Source organism: Falco biarmicus, chromosome 1 (genome assembly GCF_023638135.1).
Source record: "Falco biarmicus isolate bFalBia1 chromosome 1, bFalBia1.pri, whole genome shotgun sequence".
Lineage (NCBI taxonomy): Eukaryota > Metazoa > Chordata > Aves > Falconiformes > Falconidae > Falco > Falco biarmicus.
In genome coordinates, this window is record NC_079288.1 from 23508033 (window position 1) to 23525342 (window position 17310).

Here is a 17310-nt window from a genome sequence, read left to right on the forward strand (position 1 = left end):
ACCTGCTCCAGGTGGAGCCTCAGCTACACGCTGCAGTCTTTCCAGGGAGATAACTGTTGCAGCGTGGACTTAGCCACAGCCGTGGTTCTATCAGGGTGATGCTGCTCCAGCGTGGCCTTCCCCACAGCTGCAGTCCCTTCAGAAGCAAACCTGCTCCAGCACGGGCTTACACACAGCCACAGATGCTTCGAGGTGTACCTTCTCCAGCATGGACTTGTCCTTGGGCCACAGTCCCTTTGCAGGTATCCCTGCTGCGGCACAGACATAACCATGACCACAGACACTTTGCAATGTAGCTGCTCTGGCATGGGCTTACCCATGGCCACAGCCACTTTGGGGTGTGCTGCTCCCAGGTGGACTCACCCCCAAGTTGAGGTCCCTTTGGCTGGAGGTCACGCTGGACTTCCAGCCTGGGCGGCACAGCAGCGATGCCCTGGCCATCTGCCAGCCCAGGCACATCGCTGTTGCTGTTACCAAAACATTCCTGGGCACGGCACAGGAGGATCATCAGCAGCACAGCGAGCAGCAAAATTAAAAAAACCAGCCATTAACGAGCACTAGCCTGTAATACACAGTGAGGCAAGCAAGCCCCATGGCAAGCAGATGATTAATAGCTACACAGCGGTAACAGCTATGGATTTGGACTAGCACATTCCTGTCAAATCTGTTGTTGGCTCAAACCCTTCATGCCCCACGTTGGGCACCAGAGAGGACTGTCGTGGTTTAACCCTGGCTGGTGACTAAGCCCCATGCAGCTGCTCGCTCACTTCCCCCCTGGCGGGATGGCGGAGAGGATCGGAAGAGTCAAAGCGAGAAGACTTGTGGGCTGAGGTAAAGAAATTTCTGTAAGCAAAGCAAAAGCCACACACGCAAGCAAAGCAAACCACGGAATTCATTCACCACGTCCCATGGGCAGGCAGGTGCGCAGCCATCTCCAGGAGAGCAGGGCTCCATCACCTGTAACGGTGACTTGGGAAGAGAAATGCCATCGCGCCCAACATCCCCCTCCTTCCTCCTGCTTCCCCCAGCTTTATATGCTCAGCATGACATCATGTGGCATGGGGTAGCCCTTTGGCTAGTTTGTGTCAGCTGTTCTGGCTGTGTCCCCTCCCAATTCCCCGTGTGCCTCCAGCCATCTCACTGGCAGGGCCTGAGAAACTGAAAAACCTTTGACTTAGTGAAAACATGACCCAGCGACAACCAAACCCATCAGTGTGCTGTCAACATTGTCTACCAAATCCAAAACACAGCAATGCACCAGCTACCAGAGAAAAATTAACTCCATCCCAGCTGAAACCAGGACAATGTCACAGGCATCCTCTCCCAAGTGTAGCCTCAATCCTTCTTCAGTGCTCCAGTAATTGGGGTGGGGGCTTCAAGAGAACCCTGTAACCTCCAGCAAGTGGAGACTGCCCACCGGTTCTGCACCACCATCTGGAGGAGATGGATGGCTGCTGGGGGTGGTTATTTAGTTTTTAATCTCTATTTCTCTACTAAATATAAACCAGGTCATGATTTTGAATTCCTCTACCTACCTGTTCATCATCAGCATCATCATCTGACTGCTGTTCTGAGTTTTGGGAACTGCCGTACTCGTACTCAATGGGCTTTGGATGGTTGGATGGGTAGCCATGGTCATCAAAAAAACCTTCGGAAGGTGAACTCATAAAAAGCATGTTCAGGGTGTTTTCCATTTTTGTAGCACCCGTTCAGTACATCATTTCTGTTCCTATCCTTATCATCATCACTCCACAATTTATCGGGATCAACCAGATCAAAGTTGTGCAGAGCTCTTGTAAATCTTCCTGTGTTTGAGACTTGATCTTGTTCGTCAGACTTGATTGAAATTGGCCAACAAATGCGGGAGAGATAGGGAGGTAGATGCCTAACGTGAGCTTAAGAATATGGATAAAAATCATGTAACAACGTTTTCCAGTTAAGTAGGAAAATTGCTGTGTCTTTTTGCTTTTCATCTTAATGGGAAGTGAGCGGTGTCGTCATTTTATTTTTGTTTTCCTCGTTATTTTTAGAAAGTGTGGGTACACTCTTGAGAAGCTACTGGCAGTAAAGGCGTTTTCAGTGAATCAGTCTCTTATGTAGGGAAAAAAAAAAATCCATCCAGAAAGCAGCATTGCATGTAGCTATAAATGGGAGCTGATGTCTCTTACCCCCAGTCTGCAGGAAGACCTTACAAGCTGTCTTTAATTAAACACCTGTGTTATTGGTATAGAATCATATTCTGGTTTTGCATTATTTTTTGTGTTACAGTGGGCCCTGTCACGTTGCAGAACAAGGAGAAGTTGTAGGTCTGAGCAGCTGGGAGAGGTAGATGCTACGTGGAGGTGGATTTCCAGGGCACAAAGCAGACGTGTGATCTGCAGAGGAAGGAAGAGAGTCTCTTTTAAATGAAGACGGGAGTTTTTAAGATGAGGAAAGTGTTTTTTACTAAAAGCATCACTGCTTCAGCTTATTTCACAACCTGTGTGTCATCAGTTGTTCAAACTGATGTTTATTTTCTTATATTAGCGTAGAATTAGATAGTAAAATTCACTGAGGGCGAAGCCAGGGCAGCCTCAGCACTGATCACCCTTGCACACCGGAGCATCTCCCATGTTTTTTCTTTGATATGATGTATATATCCCTGTTGTTTTGCTGAGTGATTCTCAGGAAATCTTGGCAAGATTGGGGCGCTGGTAAAGGAAGGCTGCCACCTTCAACGGTCGCTTCTGTTTGCTTTTGGGGATTGGAATTGTCATTCCCTCGCTCCTTTTGCAGCAGCTTTTGCTCAGAGGCTGGAACAAGGCATAGGGCTGAAATATGTGTGCTGCATGCTGGCTTGTTTGCAGCTCCTCCTGGTCGGCTGGACGAGATGTGTGCTTAACATGTCTTTTGAAAGGTAGAGGAGCTCTTGTGGCAAAAGTCAGATCCCTTCCATAAAGAGTTAAGCACGTACAGCGTGAACAAAACGGGCTAGAACATAACTGCTGTGTAACTGCTATGTAAGGCATCATGCACGGCACTAGGGAGCGGTGGGACCCTCCACGCAGGCATTTCACCCTTCCCCTGGTGACTCTGTTGGTCTTCCTTTTCTTGGCAGTTTTGCATTTTATTTCTACTGTATTATCCTCTTCTGAGATGAATTGTGTTTTCTACTTCTTCATGCCAAAAAAAAGCTGTGTCGCTTAATTCTTACACCTCCGAGGGTGATATTTATAAAAGTTGTAAGGAGGATGTAATAATTTTGATGTAAATTCAAATTTGCTAATTGCTCACGTGCATAGACAAGTGCATTTGCTTCTAAGGCAAAGAAGTTCTTAGGGTTTTCTGGCAGGAATCCTTCCCAACTGTCTGTAGTCTGAACTGGAGGGACTAGGCACTGGGAGGTTTAATAACTTATTATTGTTGTCTTATTTTTATAAGGTGTTACGGAAGAGGAGGGGGCTGCAGAACTGCAGAAAACGAAGACTGTACTACCTGCAAACAGACTGACGGTGGATATTGTGGAACTGGAAGCCCTCAGAAAGTCAGTGGAGGACTTCTTCTGCTTTTGCTATGGTGGGTCCTTTAAAGTCTTCTAAAGAGCTGTTCTGCATTTTTAAATATTTATTGCAGTTGGGAAGAAAGTACTGCACAATCTTAGCTTTCTAACTCTACTGCTGTTAAGGTGTTAAGTTTAACTTCTAGTAGCCAATTCTAAACCATACTTGTATATTGGATAGTTTTCTTCTTGGTGTGTTTTGTGGGATGTGAGCCCCTGCACCTTGCATATTCGCTCCAGTTCTCTCCAGAATAATGAGTTTTACAGGGACTTGTCCTTTTCTTGAGCATTCTTGACCTCGAAACAACCATGGTGGAATTTTTTTTTTCTTTCTCCAGGTAAAGCTTTAGGGAAGTCAACAGTGGTGCCTGTGCCATATGAGAAGATCCAGAGGGACCAGTCTGCCGTCGTGGTGCAGGGTCTGCCTGAAGGGCTGGCATTTAAACACCCAGCGAACTACGATGCTTCGACCCTGAAATGGATTTTGGAAAACAAGTCTGGGATCTCCTTTATCATCAAAAGGTTATTTGGTCTTTCTTCTGCTGCTCTGTCTGTCCACTTTGGCTTTCTACTTAAATGAAGTCAGGTTAATTTTAATTAAATACATTGCAGCCTGTTTCTCTTAAACAGGAGTGGTCTCTCTTTAATGTTACGCTACCAAGTAAGTAACGATGCCTTTGCTAAAGCTGTGGGTTTTTCTTTCCGTATTTCCACACAGGCCTTTCCTAGAGCCAAAGAAACACCTAGGTAAGTTACTACTTACTCAGACTAAACAGAAACAGATCAAAAAAATTAATTTAGTCAGCAATATAGGTACAAGATTTGGTCACGTGGATAAAGTGGCAAACTGTGCAGAAATTCCTAGACTGTGAGGTGCCTTACTTAAGGAGCTATAACCTTATCCTTTATTGCGCTCTGCCAGGAGCAACTAATTAGAGATAAAGCTTGTTCTATCATATTCTTCCTCCTTTTACTGAATTTAAATGTAATGTGAATTGGATAGTATCACAGGGAAAGAAGTGAACTGATGGAGGGCTGCATCGCCTTTTTAGAAGATGCTAAGACTTTCCAGTGCTCCGTGTTCCAATGCGTAGCTGATTACGGCACTTATATCTCATTTTTTAAATTAATTTGATCTTCTAAAGTGGCTGGGTGTTGTAGTTCCTATGAAGGCCTCTATATTTTAAAAGATCTGAGCTAAAGTGAGATTTTTTAAAACTGCGAAGATTCCCTTCTAGCTGAGAAGAAATCCCTCCTGTTCCTCTCATGGGATCACGTTGCTTTACTTGCAGAATTCATATATGTGAGGATTTGTTTTACGGAGAGGATGAAGCAATCTGTATAGGAATATAGTGAAAAAAAGAAATTTCACTTTCTCAGGTGAAAGAGCCAGTAGTTGATGCTGGGTTAGTGAAATCAGAAATGTGCTGCCCGTGCCCAGCGAGAGATCTGGAGAGTGGGAAATTATAGAGGTTGTGGTAATAATATATTTCTGTTGAAAATGCAAGGCAGGTTTTCAGGGTGGTAAATGACATTCTAAAAACATAACCTATTTGTGTCTGGCTGTAATTAGGGCTAAGCTGAGTCTCTATCAAATGGTCCATTTTCTTCTAGCAGAGTTGAGGTGAAAGATTTGTTTGCCTTCGTTTCCCAAGATTTTCATTTAGCCTTATGAAAGGGAGCACTGAAAAGCATGGTGAAATGCACATTTGAAGTAATTGTATATTGGTGTTGCTTTATATATTAATAAAACAATTTAATGAGATCTCGCCCTCGTTAACTGAATACAGAAAATAGGCACATATGCTTGTAAAATGGGATCAGCTTTTTCGTTCGTGAAATAAATGTTACATTTTCAATTTGTATTTAAGAGAAATAGAGTGCAGGAAATTCAAAGATTGTCTTTTAACTTTCAGGAGCTCATATGACAGAACCTTCACATTCAGTTATACCTCCAGGTGGAAGGTGAATTTAAAATAATGTAGTTTTTTTGTATCAACTATGTATTACTATATAGTTTATCTTTCTCTTAATGTGCTTTTGCTGTCCCGCTGACCTTTGGATAACTTTTGCTTGCCTGGGATTATAAAAAGCATGAAGCTGAATTTTTGTCTTTCTTTTGACCGTTATTTGTGGGGAAACTTGAGAATTAAACAGATGGCAAAGTTTCCCCTTGGTTTAATTAGCCCAATGAGTGTTCTTAATTCACAGTCTATCTGTCAGGGGTGAGTTTGTCATGTTTTATGGTCCAGCAGCTATGGGGAACAGATTTAATGTTGCTTCCTTCCCCCTCCTCAATTAAAAAAAGCGAAATAACTTTTTTTGTTAGTAAATGAAGGGATTATGTCTGGAATAAATAAAAAATTGGTTTACATGAAAACAGGGATCAGTTTTCTGTGCTTCTGAGTTTGCTTCTCATTAAATGGTAAACGTGCTTTGAATATTGTGTACATACCAAAAATGTAGGGATGGGAGATTCCTGGCAATCTCCTTGAGATAAATCAGATAAGCCAAGATGCAGAGTTTTTATTTTTGTGTTCCTAGTGGGGAAAAAAAACACTGGGGGAAAAAATAGTGGGAGATTGATTTTGCTTGACAAACCTGTAAAGCTTGAGGAACTTTCCAGAAATGTGTTGTTTATTTTTTTATAGTGACAATGTGCTTGATTTGTTTATTCTTGTAGTTGTCCTCCTATCCAAGTGAAAACGGAACCCAGCGAGGACTCTGGTAGGTTCAAAATTTTGCAAAGAAATGGTCAGTTTCTCTTCCAAAGGCTGAATTTAGGCAAAGATGGGAAGCTCCAAGAAAAAAAGCAGCAGAGAGCCATCCTTCATGAGAAGGAAAAACTTTTCTCTCCTTAAAATTGTCCTCTTTGCAGCTGGAGTTTTTATTAAGTATTGAACCTTAGCCAAATGTTTCCATTTCTAGGAGGAGGAGATTTGTAAAATTTGGTAGCCTAAAATAAGGTATTTTTGTAAGTAAAGTGGAGAAGAAGAAAAACCCTCTTGTTCTTTGTTTTGTTCTGATTCAAGATTGGTTTGTGATGGGGAGAGGAAAACTCGGTTTATTTGTTAATGCTACTAAAATATCGAAAGCGACCTTTCGATAGGTATAAGAAAGACCTAAAATATCGTCTGTTTTCTAGCTAAAATGGAAATAAATAAATAACTAATAGCACAATGTGTTATTTATCAGTTTAAAAAAAAAATGCCCAAGGATACTGAGTTTGTAGGGAAACATTTGAGCCTGAATCCTTTCTGACAGTGACCAAACTGAAATGCAAGAAACCAGCAGGTCCCTTTGTTACTGCTGTTTTAGTTCAACAGTTGTTTAGTGTCTCAGCACCTCAAAATATTTTTTTTTTTTAGTAGACACCAGCTAGGATCTTGGTAGCTGTTTTGTTTGGATTTTTTTTAAGAATCTGGTTATTATTGGTTTCCGTAGTTGATTCCTTTGTTGCTTCTACAGGAATTTCTTTAGAAATGGCAACAGTAACAGTGAAGGAAGAATCAGATGATCCTGACTACTATCAATATAATATTCCAGGTAATGATACTATCTCATTAATATAATATATCTCATAATCAACTCATGAAAGGGTTGATTGCTTAAGTGTTGCTGTTTTTAAGTGTGCTTCTGTTTTTACTTATTATTGGTCATTAAATGTGCCAGTGCTTAGCTCTGTGGGGATACAACATTTCCGCACTGGCTATCATTTCGGTTGTTCTGAACAATGCCAAAAGAGCTAAAGTACAACTTCAGCATTCCCATGTGTGTGTGTTTGGGCTCAGGGAGAAGTTCCAGGAGGCTTTGGAACTGCTTGGGTTTTTTCTGATGGTCCAGTATGCAGACTCCGACTCCAGTGACCTCTTTAAACAGGAAACAAACGCCAACAGCAATACTGCCCACAGCACCGCTCCAACCGCTTCTTTAAAGTTGCAGTAAATTTTATGGTCTATCAATCACTTCCCTTGTATGGAATGACCAGTATGTGTCAAAATTGTCTTGAAATCTTGAAAGGTTTATTTCTATAGACAAAGTGTAACGTGAGGTCCGTATGACTTGGGTTGTGTGCATGTTTGAAGGCATCTCTACGTATCCAGATAATACTGTGGAAAGCAAGAAATGGTTATGTCTGTAGATTGAAATGAACGGTAATTAAGAAGTCATGAGTATGAATGGGAATATACAATAACTAGAACCCTAAATTGATTATTTCAGCCTGTTTGCATTTGTTGTTAGGTTAGTTGAGCAATGCAAAAGAGCTCGGGCAAGCTGCCGTGCACCTTTGAAGGATAGCTGCATGGTCAACAACGAAGTGTGAAACAGCCCATCCTTTATCCCTTCATTTTGTAATATTATATATTACTGAGATGATGTTTTTTGTGCTTAGACACAAAGATTCTTGCGATTATTTTCTAATGTGCTCTACTAACTAACTACAGGATTGTGGACTCGGTAGTCTCAAGTAGTGTGCGAGTGCTGTTCAGAGAGATCTTAACTGCACAGCCCTGCAAAACGTCACTGGTCGAGTTCAGGATTGGAAAGGTGAATTCTCCAGTGTTAGGATAATGGTTTGTTCCTATTTGTACATTGCCTGGCCTCAGGGGATGGGGGGGTTTACAGGCATGATCTAAGGTAGTGAAAATAGATGCTTTTTTTGAGACAACCTAATCATTGTTTCTTCTAAAGCTCAAGTCCTGTCATCTTTTTTGCTTTCCAGCCCTTTGTGGCTTTCCATTTCATGCATAAAGGCAATGTCAGAAGTTGGCCAGTCCAATGCTGTTTGAAGCGAGTCTGTACTGAAATCGCTTCCTTACAGAATAGTCACCTGTTGTAGCGCAGCACGTCCGAGCTAAAAAATCTCATTTATGCAGTATGCTTCCACGGCGCAGCCTAAGCAATATGGATTTGGGGGGGTGGCATTTCTATTGTCTTTTACAGAACTTTCCATTTAAACCTTCTGATTTGTGGAGAGGAATAGGTATTGGTATTTATCTTTCCGATGAAATGATGCTTGATTAATAACTCCCCCTTTCCCCTCTCCCAGCGTAGCCCTCCAGACTTGCATTGAACAGGAGACCAGAGTGTGTATATGGTTAAAAGCACCGGCATGTGCGAGCTGAAGATGTCACCCCGCAGGAAAGCAGCGTCCCCTGCATTTCTCCGTCCCCTGCATTTCTCCTTCTCCGTCCCCTGCATTTCTTTGTCCCCTGCATTTCTCCAAGTTCCTGCTGCTCAGATTCCAGCCCAGGGTGGCTGGAGGTGCGGAGCGCTATAAATTCCAGAGGCGTACAGGGGTCTGTGTGTGCGTGGTGGTGCAGAGCCGCGAGCCTTAGACAAGCGCAGTTGTCCCGAGGTGTATCCCTGAGGAATGATGCAGGTCTGCCCAGCGCTGCCTTTGTGGAGACATACTGCAAAAGAAAAGAAAGAAAGAAAAAAAAAAGAAAATGGCTAGGGTCACCCTTCTTACTAAAAATACCCCACAGCAAAAGCCAGGCTTATCGATTTAGGAGAAAAAACAACTTAACTGTTAGAGAACAGCAATCTGCTTCGGGCTTCTTGGAGAAAATGATTTACTGATGAAATTTCACGGTTATTGTTTTTTCCCTGAGAGTTTGCTTCTTCTCACCAATCTGTGATGCTAACCATAGCGCTGTCTGCCTCGGTGGCGCACAAAACTCCCCCGTTAATCAAACACGGGGAAAATTACACCTGTAGGTGGACATTCTTTTAATCTCTTATTATCTTGGAGCAGGCTGCACCGTTTGGGTGTCTCCACGAGTTAATGCTGAATTACTAAATTTAGAAATGTTTTAGCAGTACACAAGAAGAAGACTGAGAAATAGGGACTTTAGCCATCCAAAACTGCATATGGGTGTTCAACAGAGCGTTAGGGGTGCTTTTCCATCGGTAGGCACTGGTGGCAGTGGGTGGGTTTTTTCCAGTGTCCTGGACAGATGGGAATGTCACTCCAGTGTTAAATGCTTTGAGTGACACCAAAGACAACCTGTTGTGGAAGAAAGGTCTGGATTTTGACTGTTGCTTAAATGAGGAAAAGGACTAAGCAGAGATCTGCAGGACTAAACAGCACATACTGGAGCATCCCGGCTGTTACAGTTAATAGTCCTGCATATACCTTATCTAGAAGTACCAACTTACTATGGCTCTTATGAAAAGAAATGTTAGTTAAAATACTGTTTCTGAGTTCAGTGGTTGAATTGTGGTTTGTACTCTTAGATTAAGCCTATTACTACGCTGTAGGAATAGATGTGTTTCCATGGCTGTTGCAGAGGGACCGGCGTTCTGTTCTGCCAGACCAGCCGGGAACGTGCGAGCCTAAAGCCAAGCAGCAGGGCATGTGCTCTGTACTGCCTTAATTTGCATTAATGCAAATGCCTCGTTGTGCCTGCAGACCCTCCCAGCTTCTGTACGGGCTTCCCTGCAGGCGGGGGGCTGCTGAGCTGGTGTGTTGGACATCAGTAGACCCGCATCCCAGCTTCAGACTGGAAGGCTGCCTGCAAGACTACCTTGAAGGCTTTTGATGGAAAAAATGAGGTCAAAATATCAGTGCCAGAATGAGAGCAGCTCTGAATCAATTAGCATGATAGAATTAGGAGCTATACTTTTCTTTCCCCGCCCCCCCCCCCCCCCCTCAATTTACAAAGAAGCAAGAATACATTAAGAGAATTTCTTGGGGATCTGTGCCACCTTCAATCCCCTTCATCAGCACGGAGTAAAGCAAGGCTTTTTGGAGACAGCCCATGCAGAACGGAGCAATTTGCTGACTAAGGACCGACCCTTTCCTCAGAGGCGTGTTTTCCTGTGAATTTACCACTGACGCCTTGAAGTTAAACCCAAGAGAAGTGGAAGAGGAAGGAAAAGGCTGTAAAGAGCGCATCCTGCGAGCTGGCTGAGTCAGCTTCTAGACTGCTGTCCCTTGAATGGACTGGTTTAGCTTATAAACCACTTACAAGTGTATAAAAACTGCCTGACATCTTTTCCCGTTAAAACACCATGTGGTTGACCAGTGCTGTCAGTTTTTGAATTTCTGGAAAGATTAGTGAGGCAGTTAAAATACAGAACGTTCATCCAAAACCAAATGAAACTGAAAGTATCTTCTGCGGGAAGATACTGACGTTCAAGCCCAGAACGGGAATGTAAACCGTGCTTTTATTCTCACTCTGGAACGGTGAAAGTCATGAATGCCTTTGGTGTGTCTTAACAACAAAATATTCCTCCTTTGGAGATGATACTAGAAATAACATCCATTTTAATGGGGCTGAAGCTGTAAAGCTGGGCTGGCAGTGCTCTAACCCCACAGTGTGAGTCGCACCGTCTTAAACCAAGACATTCCAGAGAATATATGGAGAAAACAAGTAAGCACTATGTCATGTTTCCTAAAAGCGTTCTGCTGCTACCCTGGGAATTACATTTTGCTCACATCGCTGCCATCTGTGTCGCCAGAAAAGTGAGCATCGCTGACGGTGCTAATCCGTAAGATGATAAATCCATTCCTTCTGCCAAGTGCCACGGGTTTGGCACTGCAGTGTTCGGGTGTAATCCACTGGGAACAGGCTGAGGGATCTGAACAAGGCATAAGTGAAGGGTTTGTTGGTGGGTGAGCAGCAGGAGTAGCTGCGGCTGCCGAGGGAGTGACGTGATTCTTGTTTTTACAGGCATTGTTAAAATGTGAAAAATGACATCTTTGTAAGAGGCATTTCGGCAGCGTACACTTTATGGCAATAGACATCTTTTTACAAAGGTCTTGTTTCAGTGCAGGTGCCAGCCCAGCACATGGTGTAGGTGCGATACGTAACAAGGTGTTTGCTCATGCAAGACCCAGTTTTCGTCTGTTAGAGAATTCCTGGGTGTCTGTGTTGGGTGGCAGAGCCGGCCGTCAGCTGGCAAGCCTGCTTGGTGCTTGTTCTGGTGCAGGGTGATGCTGCTTAGCTCTGCCTGGACGTCTTGAGTTTGGACCCCAAGATTTAGCTGTACTGCAAGATTCTAATGTGTCCTGTGGTTTTAGTAATTAAATCTCCCACCTTTGTGTCCATCCTCCCTCCTGCATCCTACCTGCTGCTGTGGAGTTAAGTTTTTGTCTCTGGCGTTCTCTTGCTTTTTTTTTTTTTTTTCCTGATTTCCTCATACTTTTATTCTTAGATGGAACTTCTTCTGGTCTGGTTACCGCCATACCTTTTTGCTTTTCTTGGTTATGTGATATGTGTGTGTCTGACCATTAAGTGCATGAGTGCAGTCAGGTGGAAATGTATCTGCTTTTGTTAATATCTCCTGGTGGTAGAACTTTCCGAATTCTTTTAAATTTAATTTTCTAGCCTTTACTAAATTAAGCTAGTGGGATATATTGTTTTACACTTTCTAATTTCTGAAACAATTTTTTCATGTTGTTTTTTCCCTCTGTCAGAGCTTCATAATAAAAAAAAAAAAGCTTCATAAAACAGTCTGTGTGGGTCACTTAAAAAATCTGATGGATTTACTGCATGTACTGTAGTTTTCATTGTATTAAAGCTGAAAGTACTGAATACTCTGTGCTTAATCCCAAGGGCTGTAAGCCTAGTGAGTGTCTCTTTTTAACTAGAGAAATCTTTCTTCAAGTTTGAATGTGTCGGACTCTGTTTTTCCTTTTTTATTTGTGTCACAGCATGTAAATAATGCAGTATCGAGACTACCGCAGAATATGTAGGAAAAACAATCCTGTCAGGATTTCTGAATTAAAGGAATAAACACAAAAATGTGTGCTTATAATAGGATATTTGCTTATAATGGCATGCATGCTTCTGCGTGTCAGTGCATTATGAATTATAATAATTGCATGTTCAGAGGAGTCCTTAGGAAATGACATACCCGTCTGGCTGCATGCACTCAATATGCTTATTGAAATAAAAACAAGTTTAGTCCATGGAGATGTTTTCCAGCGTGCCCAGGGAGGCTGTGTTCTATTCCCACTCACCCATCATGGGTGCAAATCCTGCTTTTTGGATGAGCATTTCTCCTCGGTGTCCTAGAGCACTGCCAGTGTCCCTGGCTTCTGCCATCCTCCTCCTCCTCCTGCTTTTTCCCGTCTTGGGATCTGCCCATCCTGCTCTGGAGCTGTATTTTAAAACCAAATCAGGGAGCTCCTCTGAGCTGAACAGACAATTAGGAAAAAAAAAAAACCAAACCCCCCCCTCCCTGCCCCAGCAAAGAAAAAGTGACAGCAGATTGAAGCAGCACTTACTGAAAGAGATGCATGTAAAACAAAGAACCTTGCATAGGCTCCTCACTTGAAATCCTGTTAATTTAAAATCCCTTTGAGAATCTGAGCAATCAGATTAGGCAGGACGATCTCAAGTCAGCATTATTGTAACGACCTAATAATCATGTTTTCTAAATACTCATTTTTCTTGAGTAACTCATAATATTTGATGCTGCGTACGTACATTCAGTTGACTGAAATACTTCCAGCGTCTGATTGTGGCAAATTATTTCTTATGCAAATTACTGTGCATATGAAACACAGCTTAAATTTTTTCACTTGCCCTATTAGTTAACAACAGCTTTTCTGTTGTGAAGCAATTAATAAGCTTTGCTGATACTCTTACAAACCTACCTCTGAACAGCCAGACTTGCTGGGGAGCTCGGTGATCTTCCGCAGATCCCTTTTGCGAATGAACACAGAGAAGATTTGATTTATACGGCACAATTAGTAATTAGTCCAAAGCCTTCAGCTGCAGTTAATCGTAGCAGGACGTTCCTATATGCCATATATAGGCTACCTTTATATACCTATATATATATGAGGAGTGTGTGTGTGTGTATATATATGTGTGTATATATGTGTGTGTGTATATATATATATATAAGTATATAAAGGTATATATACCTTTGTATACCTATACTGTTTCGGTGGTATAGAATGGTCCGTGGCTCAGTGTGAAGCCCTTGTAAGCAGTTCCCTCTTTCAGTGTAACTGCAGGAGCACCGGTGCATTAAGCAGGAGGATTTTAGGGGTGTTAATTTAATCTTTTTAAGTGTCATTTGCGTGCTGCTTTCTGCAGCAGCCTTGTGAAAGCGGTCCGTGTATCGCCTTCGAAGGGGCGGCTGTGGTGAGAAGCAAACAGCCTTGGAGTGCGGTGAATGATTTTAATCTCTCTGAATTTGCCTAACGTTGGTAGAAATGGTAAAGTCAGAAAGGGACCCCCTAGGAATACAAATTTTTAGCAAACGGGGAAAAGATTTAGCTGATTAAGAATTCAGTGGAAAAGGGCAGAACCATCGACATTTCGTGTTTTAAAATTAGTTTATTAACACCAAAAGAGCTGAAAACCTGCTGTTCCGCGTGAGTCTCTGGCTGTTCAGCATCCCATGGAATGCACACCCTGCCCCCAGGCCCTCAACATTTTTACCCTGTTGAACTGGATAAGGAAGGGTTTATAAATTTTTCCTATTTTGCACCATCTTCCCTGAGTTCAGTATTCTAGATAGTACGTGATAAATGAAAAGTGATTTGGCAAATTTCTCTGTGCACCTGAAAAATGCGTTTGCTGTGAGATTTCTCTCACAAAAAAAATAAATGCCTTTGTTCCCCAGCAGGCCCTTCCGAAACATCGGAGATGGATGAAAAAATCGCCCTCGCAAAAAGTTACACGGGTAGGTCTTTCCACTGTATTTTTCTGACATCTGCTTGGGGAATTGCATGTGTTAACTTTCCAGGGGTCCACTTCCTTCACTTGAAGTAAGAGTTAAGGTACTGGAATTGCAATTTCAAATTTAAACTGTGAATTAAATTCAAATTAAATTTCAAGAAGCGAAAATTTCCATTGCCTTCATTTTCAGGTGTCCAAGGAGAGAGACACCTAGGAGGGAATCGCCTTCCTTTCTTTTCTAGAGTCAAAAAGGAGCATCAGGTTGATCACACTAAAGTAATTTGTGGGAATTTATGTTTCTCAAGAAATTCAGTCCAATTAATGGTTAGTTATGAAGTTTCATAAATCTCTGCTAATTCAGCTGTGCATGAGGGGAGCAGGCGCATGTGGAAAAAAATATGTGGGACGTCTGTGCTCGGTGGAAGGAGTTCCTTACTGGGTTGGAACAATAGCGGGAAGGAATTTATCCCAGAATTGTAGGAGGTTTTTTTCAGCTTCTTACAGTTTTTATTTAAAATATTGTTTGCCCATTTGCAAAAAAATACTAATCTGCAGTCGGTCCAGCCCGCGAATTTCTTCTTAAAATTCAGAAATTGGGTTTTCTGTATGTTGTTCAGGTGAACATTCTAGTTCTGGATTTTTTGCTTAACAGAAATCCTTACTTTGAATAGTCGGTGTTAAAAAGTTCCTTTTGTATTTTCATGGTGGTATATGGTTTTTACTTCATGTTTGTCTAAAGGAAGCCACCAGGGTTCCGATGACAGTGAAGGGACAGATGTGGGAATCCTGGTAGAAGGTCAGAGAGAGGGAATGTTTTTCCTGAGAATAAATTAACATCATTGGATATATTTTTTTTACAGAAATATTTGAAAAGATGGCACTTTAATTAAGTTGTACATCTTCTCCAACCATTCTCTTTCCACTTTTCCACAGGGTTGGCTTTTGGGTTTTTTTTGTTTTGCTTTTAATCTCCCAAATGGTGCTGCTCTGTGGCTTACTATAAACAATTGTGGTGGGAGCTGCCGATCTTTTAAGTCAGAAATTGCATTTGTAAGATGCTTGTCACCCAACATTTTAGTGCTTTGACGTTCTGCAGACAGCTTCAGCCCAAGCACCTGACTCTCAATCCTGAGTCCTAAGTGTCAGGGCCACGGTGTGCAACAAATCCCCTTGGTTCTGCTTTGCAGGGCAGTGTCACCACAGGTAAGGGCACCCTTACGTGAAACGCAAAAACGTTTTTCTTGATAAAGGAGGATAAAGCTCTGTGCTCTTGCTGACTGCACTATTAAATCTACTTATTTGAGAAGAAATAAATTTATAATATTTAAAATATAAATATGTATTAAGATATATATATTTGTTACATATTTTGGTTTATATTTTGTTATATATTCATACAATTTATATAATTTTATATGGAGATTTGAAATATATTTAAAAAAATAATTGTTTTCCTGAGCATAATACCATGAGCTTTATGACTGACCGTGAAGATATGAAATGACTGAGTGGCTTTGCTTTGGTTTTGACTATGTAGAATTTTATAGCTACGGATGCTGAGCGTGGCTCGTTTAATACAGGTTTAACCTGGATTTAACCCGGAATACGGGGTTTTGTTACACACCCTTTTCTCAAATCTGTTCTCCTTTACAAGTTCCTGTAAGAAATAATGCTGAAAGTTGGACCCTGGTTTTGCTGAATAGAATAAATCTGTTGTTTGTGAAAGTAGTATTTATGAAAAAGTCTATAGGCAGTGGCTAAAAATCACAAACAACCGTCTTAACTTAAATTTCTTAAATTCCGTTTGTTGTTTAAGTAGGCATGCAGCATAGGTTGTCTTGTCTGGGCTCTGTAAAATAAGATTCTTTATTGCTGATCCTCGCAAAAATGAGTAAGAAAGAAAAATCAATGACAGCGTTTGGATTTTATGAAGTCATTGGTGTATATTCTTCTGTTAAAGAAATACATGTAATTGGCATTTAAAGTTCTGCTGAAAGCGACAGCCTGTGATGCAGAAGATTGGCAGAAACAGTTGTTTTCTGCCAAGGAAGACATCAGAGGGGCGTGCTGGCGGTTTTGCCTGGTTTTCCCTTCCAGTAACCTGGACAAGAGGGTGGAAAAGGAACCGGCAGAATTCCCACGTGCCTGGGATGCCCAAGACCAGCAGCAGCTGGTGCAGGTGTCCGAGGTGTCCGTGGGACCGGAGGAGTGGGGAGCATGAGGTGCAGCAATCAGAGGGTTAAGGGGATGCACATCCAAAGTTGTTTTAAACCGAACGAAAGAACATTTGAGAAACAGGAGACAGCGCCCGTGAGCGACAACATTTAGTGAAGGCGGCTGCTGCTTAGGAGCTGTGTGTGTTTTACCGTAAAAAACCCCTTGCTGTAGTGTTTAAACCAGCTGGTTCAGTATGACTTCAGAGATGTCCCATCTGGGAGTTTTCTTCCATAACTTTGTTACCATCTGCTCTGATGTTTTCGCATGTTTCTCATAATTACGGCTATTTCTCAGGGATTTGGTACTGGGCTGGCTGAACCATTTGCCAGTCTCTGTGGCTGTTCTTATATTTCCAAAAACTATGGTTGGGTTTTTTTCTATTATTATTTAATTTTTGTTTTTAAACTTTTCCAATGCTCTCAAAAAAGGTTCTAAGTGATTAATTGAGGTGATAGTTATTTTTATGACCACACTTCATGTCTGCTAAAAGACCATTCCCTCCCAATTATTTCCTTTTGTTGTGCTTTGCATTCACTACTTACCTGCCCAGCACTCACTCTGCATTAGATCAAAACCTCATGCAATGTTTTCTATGAACTAGATGATACATTTGACATAGTTTGAATATAAATACTTAAGGTGTCTCAGTAGATGTTGCTGAATCTCTACTGTACATGACATCATGTGAAGAGCTTTTGAAACAGAGATTCCTTCAGACTTGCTCCCAAAGTGATGCACATCCAGCTTAGAGAGATCTGAAAGAAGATACTCTTCAGAATGCACAAGGGCAGCGTTACTCTGCCAGAATAATTAAAATATATTCCTTCATATGCCGCTACTTAGTTTTGAAAGAGTTTCCAATATAATTAGCTTCACTTTTTAAAATTTTACTGCAGCTAAACGCAGTCT

At 41.8% G+C, this 17310-nt stretch overlaps 1 protein-coding gene across 3 annotated transcripts in view; it reads left to right on the top strand.

The window, feature by feature from the left end:
• GTF2I (general transcription factor IIi) overlaps nucleotides 1-17310 on the top strand; it is a 78915-nt gene that overhangs the window by 22473 nt on the left and 39132 nt on the right. Inside the window, exons 4-10 of one of the 3 annotated variants that reach the window (XM_056325469.1) lie at nucleotides 3421-3555; nucleotides 3877-4060; nucleotides 4257-4285; nucleotides 5455-5503; nucleotides 6222-6265; nucleotides 7007-7084; nucleotides 14132-14188. In XM_056325469.1, the coding sequence (XP_056181444.1) occupies nucleotides 3421-3555; nucleotides 3877-4060; nucleotides 4257-4285; nucleotides 5455-5503; nucleotides 6222-6265; nucleotides 7007-7084; nucleotides 14132-14188 (576 nt within the window). Of the gene's footprint in view, nucleotides 1-3420; nucleotides 3556-3876; nucleotides 4061-4256; nucleotides 4286-5454; nucleotides 5504-6221; nucleotides 6266-7006; nucleotides 7085-14128; nucleotides 14189-17310 lie in introns of those variants that run through there. The other 2 variants (XM_056325464.1, XM_056325478.1) reach the window with 2 other exon arrangements.